General features: G+C 57.4%; 1 protein-coding gene across 2 annotated transcripts in view; it reads right to left on the reverse strand.

Moving 5' to 3' along the window:
• Positions 1-894: 894 nt before the first annotated feature.
• WBP2 (WW domain binding protein 2) overlaps positions 895-7886 on the reverse strand; it is an 11935-nt gene continuing 4943 nt past the window's right edge. For both annotated transcript variants that reach the window (XM_011947417.1, XM_011947490.1), the window contains 7 exons: positions 7241-7349; positions 4820-4955; positions 3762-3854; positions 2981-3115; positions 2676-2798; positions 2101-2177; positions 895-1982 (listed from right to left, as the gene is read on the reverse strand). In XM_011947417.1, the coding sequence (XP_011802807.1) occupies positions 1929-1982; positions 2101-2177; positions 2676-2798; positions 2981-3115; positions 3762-3854; positions 4820-4955; positions 7241-7349 (727 nt within the window). In that variant the 3' untranslated portion in view covers positions 895-1928. The remainder of the gene's footprint in view (positions 1983-2100; positions 2178-2675; positions 2799-2980; positions 3116-3761; positions 3855-4819; positions 4956-7240; positions 7350-7886) is intronic.

The raw sequence follows: 7886 nt of genomic DNA on the forward strand, positions 1-7886 counted from the left end.
ACTTCCTCGAGTGCATCCAGACGTGGGGTGGGGCTCAAGGTGAGGGCTCCCAAGAGGCGTCTCCCTGGAGGACAGCCAGTTGCTCAGCCTGCCTGGCCCCGCAGGTGACATTCCATGGAGATGACGGGGCCAAGCTGTGCGCGGCAGGGACGGCCCTGTGCCCTTGTCCCCACCTTGGCGGTCAGGAGGGTGCTCTCTCCAAACGCCATTGAAGGGGGCTTAGCCAAGTCCCAGAGAGCTCCGGGCCAGGATGGCCAGGAGGAGAAGGCAGAGCGGCCGCTGCCCCATCTCTCCCAAGGACAGACTTGGCTCCGGGGGGACGGGAAAATGCACCTCAGCATGGGGCTTTCCCAGAACTCTGTGCCCAGTGCTGGGCTGGGGGACTCGGGGGCACGTGGGCCTGGCCACGGCCTTTGGCCATTTCCCGCCCTCCTGTCCCTTCAGGTTCACAGTAGCGCACGTGGCGTGGGTGGTGGTGAGCCAGCTCGGCTACCCCAGTGTCCCTGTCACAGGCCCCGACATGCTCCAGGGCTGACTCAGCCTCCCCCCTCCAGTAACCAGGACTTGGGCCAGGGCTGCCATTCCTCGAGGAGCCAGCAGGGGACAAGGTGTTGACCCCAACCCCTCCCATCCAGGCTGATGATGGGCCGAATCCACCTCTGTCCCAGCCAGGTCCGGGGGACTCGGTGGGGGAGGGACACAGCTGCTGAGCGACAACCACAGGAACTGGCTCCAGAGGCCAGAGCTGTCCTGGGGACCAGACAGCTGGGCCGTGAGAATGGGGATCCTCCCGTGGGAGGGAACTGTCCCGGGAACCTCCAGGGCCCTCGGCAGCCAGACGGCTCTCCTTCCGGAAGAGACTGCCTGGGTCACCGCATGCAGAGCCAGAAAGGGTCCAGTTATTTCATTTTTACTATTTCACATTTTCAGCAAACAAATCAAGGTGCAAACAGGGTTTATTTCACATTAATATATTAACTGGATTTTTTGTCAAATAAATAGGGAATTCTCTTTAGACAACCATCTCCTCACTTCATGGCCAGTCCAGGAACAAACAAGAGCGAATGTTAGCGCATCCAGGGGCACGAAGCTTAAGGGGAAGAAGCAGGCTGGGGGGCTAGTGGCAGGTCCCGGCCGGCACGAAGGGTCAGGGGCCCTTGTTTCCAGCTCCACCCAGCAGCCCAAAAGTGGACAGACATGCATTCTCTGGTTCCAGTCGGGAAGCTCCTTCTAGAGGGAAGTGAGAGGTGAGGGAAAGCAAATTCCAGAAACACCAGCAAAAGGCAGAAGCGCTTCCTCCCAGCCTCGGTGGCCCTGCCCTGACGCCACCCAAGCCCGGGAAGCTCATTTTACAGCTTCAAAAGTCACACGGGGTGGCAACAGCACGACCCAGGACAAGGAAGGGAAGGACGGGTGGCGGGGCTGCAGCTGGACCCTGGCTGAGTGGAATGCGGACACGGTGGCCTTCTGAGACCAGCATAGACCAGCGGAGGGAATGTGAGCAGGGCCTGGCAGGGCCGGGGAAGACACCTGGCTGGTCTGAAGTGGCTCATGAGGCTGAGTGTAGCAGCGGCTGCCAGACTGAGGGAGCTGGACTGCGGTGGAGGAGGTGGCCAGAGAGTCCCTTTGAGGGGAGAAGCTGAGAGTGAAACAGGAACAGGGGATGCCCCGTGCTCCCAGGAGAGCCCCAGACGGTGCGTGAGGCACACTGGGCAGCGTTGTGGGCTCTGGGCTGGCATGGGAAGCTGGGCGGCACCTCTCCTGAGGCCGGGGGCCCTAATGTCCCACAATGCTAGTTTCTGGTAATTGTTTATGATCAGACCTGGAGGGAGAACAAGGCGCCCCCTCCCCTCCCCCAGCCCCAGGGCAGCCCCGATGGAAGGGATAGGGTACAGAGATAAGGGTGGGAGGCAGGGAGGCAGGAGGGCCTACTGGGTCTTCTTATCTTCCGGTGGGTAGTAGGGAGGTGGTGGCGGCTGGCTCTAAAGAAGGGAGAAAGGGAAAACTCGTGTTAGAAGGTTTAAAACATGGCGCGGTCTTCCCCCTGTGGCTCCCAGCGTCTGTGGCTGCGGGGCTGCACTGGCACTGCCATGCTCTCACCGTGGGCATGTAGACGTTGTGAGGATTGCCTGGGTTGTAGTAGGCGCTGGCGGCTGCTTCTGCGGCCTTGGCTTCGGCTGTGAGAGCAAGCACACCTAGTGTCAGTGACAAGTTCTCATCCCCCTGAGCTCAGCCCAGAGACCCTGGGTCCCCACAGCTCGGGGCAGCTGGTGCTGGGGGTCCAGTTCCACCAATAACAGTAGCAGGTGAGGCTTCCTGAGCATGGGCCACGTGCTGGCACGGTCCTTTCCAGGCCCATCGCATGTCTCACCTCATCTAATCCTTGAGCCAACCCCCCAGGTGCCACTGTGACCGACCAACTGAGTGTAGATGAGAGGACCGAGGCACACAGGGTGACCTTCCCTGCCCAGGCCGTGGGTGGCTAAGGGATGGGAGTGGGGCCAGAATCTAGCTCTGCACCACCAGGCCATGGCCCTGCTGGGCCCCTGGGGCAGTCCAGGGGTCATCCATCATCTGCGGCTCTCAGCAGTCTCTGGCAATTCTGAGGCTCTGTGTGCAACCTTGGGGAGGAGAGGGCTGGTCCCGAAGGGCTGCCAGCACCCAAGGGCCCTCACCTGCAGGAGTGGAGGGGACATCGGGGCCGCTGACCGGAGGTTCCATGGGCCCAGGATAGGGCGGTGGTGGGGGCTGCACGTATCCCATGGCCCCATCCATCACTGGGGGTCCTGGATAGAACTCTGCTCGGCAAGAGAGCAACAGGGACCCGGTGAGCACCCGGCTGCGGCCCCCTCTGAGGGGGGGCCTCTCCAGATCCTTTGTTAGTCCTGAAGCAGCTCAAGGAATGAAGTCTCCCTGGCCTGGGGAGAGCCTGGATAGGTGGGCTCATGAGGGGAGGGTGGGCAGCAAAGGACACACTCACCAGGCGGGGGCGGTGGATAGGGGTAGCCAGGAGGGCAGGGGTACATTCCATTGGCGACTGGCGGGGGATAGACATAGGCCCCGCTGGGCATGTAAGAGTAGCCATAGGCTCCATTGGGGGCTTCACCTCTGGAGGCTACAAGTACAAGGGGAAAGAGAAATGAGTGTGGCCTGCCTTGGGGCGGGGAGAGGGCGGTCCCGCTGCCTGCAGAGGGGAGCTACTGGGTCCCAGAAGTGTGCCCAGCAGACATGCTCTGTCCACCCCACTCCACTCTCCACCCACACTCGGGGCTGCCTTGGTCAGGGATGGGGTGATGAGAGAGGACAGGAGAGGTCAGAGCCAAGGGAAGGCAAGGGAGGTCAAGGACAAGGGTGGAGGGTGGACAGAGGCCGGGAGGGAGGCTCAGGGCTGGGGTAGGAGTGAGCTGGCGGAGGATGTCTGCTGGGCCCATCCCTTGGTCATTTTCAATGGCTGCAAAACCGCAGTTTAATGGTTGGTTTAGTGTTTGTTTTATGAGGCCATAGTAAAGTGTCCTTGAGTGCAAACAGCTTTGTCAAAACGTGACCCACCTGCTCCAGGCAGGGAAACGCAGCCTCTGATGTACAGGACAGAGCTCACGCCAATGACAGCTTTCCTTCCCAACTCCTAGGCCTGGTCAACCTAGTGCCCAGACACTTACCTCTTGAGTGTTTAAAAAAGCAAAACAAAAAGGAAGCAAACTCAAACCAAACCCCTACATGTTCAGTGTGTCCTCAACCCCTAATCTTCGGAGCCTGGATACCTTGAGACGCCACCTGGAGCATCCGCTGTCCAAACTCAATGGCGCCCCCTGCCGTGAAAGTCAACTTGTAGGAAGCAGAGCCTTCCCAGCCACCTGAGACGGGAAGGACAGCGAATAAACACCACAGAAAAAGAAAACTGATGCCCAAGGAGATGGCTGTTTTCCTCTCCAGGGCTTCATCCAATGCCCGGGAGGCTTGCGGGAAGCTGGGCCTGCACTGTGATGGGGACTTCCCGGTGCCATGGTTTCCAGCCTGCTGCCTGCATAGGAGCCGGCACTGCAGCCCGGCCAGGCCCTGCTATACTCGCTTCCCCCTTTGCAACAACGGCCTCTCCTTCCTGGAACGAGCCTGTCCTCCCACCACTGGCCCAATATGTACACAGGTGCCAAGGCCACCTTGGTTTGGTTTTAGAGCTAACATCAAGGTTTCTTTCCACTCCCAGTCAAGCACTCGGCAGCTGTACAGGAACAAGCCCACTCGGCAACAACCGACCTTGAAATTCAGAGCAGATCTCTCGTCCTAAAGGGGTCCAAGGACAGACTCCAGCCCCTCTAGCTTGGCTTCTGCCCAAAGAGGGACCAAGAGTGCCTCAATAGCAAGGGCGGGCCTGGCTGGGTGTCAAGGGGAAGGCAAGTTCAATGCAGAGGTCTCTGGGGCCTGCCAAAAAGCCAGCCCCAAAGCAGGGTGACTCTGGCTTCCCAGAGGCAGTTGCCTCTTCCTGGCTCTCACAAAAAGGCCCCTCTCAAGAACTGATGCAGCTCCTTCCTGAGTCTGAAATTTGTATGCACTCGCCAAGTCGCACTAAGCATCTTGACTCAAGTCTGCAAGCTTCTGCAGACTTCACGCTCTGAAAAGCTGATCTGAGCTGCCGTCTTTAATGCCAGCATTTTCCCCAGCTCTCAGCAATCAAACCCCACCAGCTGGCAGCCCAGAGTTGGGAAGAGGTCATGGCTAGGGTGATAAGGGTCTGAAGGGGACACCCCCAGGGCAGCAGTCAGAGGCTTCCAGGGCACCTCTCTGGAAGCCCCATCCGTGTCCCTGAGCTCCCATCACCTACCTCCCGCTTCCGCCTTCACTGTTCCCTTGATGTAGTTTGCACCAAATACAGGCTGCTTGATCTCACAGTCTTTCATGAGATAAAATGGCATCATAAAGGACTGCATGGCATCCTTGCCCTTGGACAGAAAGATGACCTGCAGGGAGAGAGGGTGAGGTCATCAGCACCGGAAGCACAGCCCACACTGCCCTGCTTCCCACCTGCTTCCTGGGAGTGATGAGTCTGCTCCCAGTGCCAGGGTCCAGTAGCCCCACGGCTCTCTCTGTGCCAGACACTCCTGGAGAGAGCTTTGGAAAGGGAAAGGGCTCACTGCAGCCTGGAGAGGCCAAGCTCACGTACATGGGAGAAAAACGTACTAGTCACAGACAGTATCTATGAGCAGGGCAGACTGATCTGTCACTGACAGGGTGGTGGGGAGGTGGTGGCGGTGGTGCCTAAGTGAAGGGGCCTATGAAGGAGGAAGGACAGGCAGAGGTAAGGGAAGGACAAGCAGAGGCAAGGCAGGGATGGGTTCCTGAAAGGGGGGGGTCTCCAGCCTGAGCTCTCCAGAACCGAGCATGATGGTGCAGTGGTCGCTAGCTCCCATTGAGGCGGACTATAAACAGCAACAAGAGCTCTCCTGGAGCCTGTGCCTGGAGAGCCGTCTGGGTTTTCTTTTTCTTTTAATTTTATGTATTTATTTTTCGAGACGGAGTCTTGCTCTGTCGCCCAGGCTGGAGTGCAGTGGCGCCATCTCGGCTCACTGCAAGCTCCGCCTCCCGGGTTCACGCTATTCTCCTGCCTCAGCCTCCTGAGTAGCTGGGACTACAGGCGCCCGCCACCTCGCCCGGCTAATTTTTTGTATTTTTAGTAGAGATGGGGTTTCACTGTGTTAACCAGCATGGTCTTGATCTCCTGATCTCGTGATCTGCCTGCCTCGGCCTCCCAAAGTGCTGGGATTACAGGCATGAGCCACCGCACCTGGCCTTTTTATTTTTTTGAGACGGAGTCTCACTCTGTAACCCAGGCTGGAGTACAGTGGGCCCATCTCGGCTCACTGCAAGCTCCGCCTCCCGGGTTCACGCTATTCTCCTGCCTCAGCCTCCCGAGCAGCTGGGACTACAGGCGCCCGCCACCTCGCCCGGCTAATTTTTTGTATTTTTAGTAGAGATGGGGTTTCACTGTGTTAACCAGCATGGTCTCGATCTCCTGATCTCGTGATCTGCCTGCCTCGGCCTCCCAAAGTGCTGGGATTACAGGCATGAGCCACCGCACCTGGCCTTTTTATTTTTTTGAGACGGAGTCTCACTCTGTCACCCAGGCTGGAGTGCAGTGGCGCCATCTCGGCTCACTGCAAGCTCCGCCTCCCGGGTTCACGCCATTCTCCTGCCTCAGCCTCCTAAGTAGCTGGGACTACAGGCGCCCACCACTACGCCCAGCTAATTTTTTGTACTTTTAGTAGAGACAGGGTTTCACCATGTTATCCAGGATGGTCTCGATCTCCTGACCTCGTGATCCGCCTGCCCCGGCCTCCCAAAGTGCTGGGATTACAGGTGTGAGCCACCGTGCCCGGCTTTTGTTTTTTTGAGGCAGGGTCTCACTCTGTTGCCCAGGCTGGAGTGCAGTGGCATGATCCCAGCTCACTGCAGCCTCAACCTCTCCCAGCTCCAGTTATTCTCCACCTCAGCCTCTTGGGTAGCTGGTACTACAGGCATGTGCCACCAACACCCAGCTTATTTTTATATTTTTTGTAAAGATGGGGTTTCACCATGTTACCCAGGCTGGTCTCAAAATCCTGAGCTCAAGTGGTCCGTCTGCCTTGGCCTCCCAAAGTGCTGGGATTACAGGCGTGAGCCACTGCACCAGCCTGTCTTTGAGTCTAAGCCTTGAGTAGCCACAAGCAGCAATTTTCCAAGAACATCCGTTTGTATTTCTCAACCTCTCAGAGTCCACGTGGGTAACTCTCAGGCAAGGCCTATTCTGCAGCCTGGCATTTATCATTCTGCGGGGTAGTACCGGGCTCTCTGCCCAGTCCAGAGGCTGTGCCACGCAACTGTGCCCTGTTTACCAGATTTCTCACTCTGGATGTGCACAGTGCTTCATGGGCTACTCTCACAGAAAACAAAATATTAATAATAATAGTCTCTGGCCTCCAGGCCCAAGTCATGAAAGCGGCTGCATCCAACTCTATAGAGATTTTGCAGCAGCAGCTCTGGAATTTACATGGGTTCACTGCCCAGTGGTCAGGTCAGTTACACAAAGAGCCTGGTGGTTCTGGAATCCAGGAGCATGTGACAGAGAAACAGGCAGAGTGAGGCACTAACATTCACCAGGGTTCAGAGGCCACTTGACTCATGAGGCTGAGGCAGACCTGAGACTAAGACTCACATCACCTCCAACAGCAACAAGCCTCTCAACCAACTGTCCTGCTGTGCAACTCACCCGGTAAGGGGTAAGGTAGACGGTGCCTTTCTTGGTCCCTTTGAAGGCTTCTGGCACGTTCTTCATGTCATTGAATGTGAGTTCCACATGATCATAAGACATTAGGATGCTGTGATGAGAAAAGAAGAAAAGCCTTGATGAGATAGTATGGAGATGCGATGTCACGCAGACACTGGGCCTTTCTCCCAAGCAGCTGCCCAGCACATCAGCTCTCATAATCCCTCAACAGTGCTGCATTCAAACCATTCATAGGGCCAGGCATGGTGGCTCACACCTGTATCCCAGCACTTTGGGAGGCCGAGGCAGGTGGATCACAAGGTCAAGTTTGAGAACAGCCTGGCCAACACGGTGAAACCCCATCTCTACTAAAAATACCAAAAAATCAGTCGCAGCGGGCCTCCGTAATCCCAGCTACTCAGGAGGCTGAGGAGGGAGAATGGCTTGAACCCAGGAGGTGGAGGTTGCAGTGAGCCAAGATGGCACCATTGCACTCCAACCTGGGCAACAAGAGAGAAGCTCCAAGTGGGCATGGTGGCTCATGCCTGAAATCCCAGCACTTTGGGAGGCTGAGACGGGCGGATCACCTGAGGTCAGGAGTGCGAGACCAGCCTGACCAACATGGAGAAACCCCGTCTCTACTAAAAAA

Source organism: Colobus angolensis, unplaced genomic scaffold (genome assembly GCF_000951035.1).
Source record: "Colobus angolensis palliatus isolate OR3802 unplaced genomic scaffold, Cang.pa_1.0 Scaffold1, whole genome shotgun sequence".
Lineage (NCBI taxonomy): Eukaryota > Metazoa > Chordata > Mammalia > Primates > Cercopithecidae > Colobus > Colobus angolensis.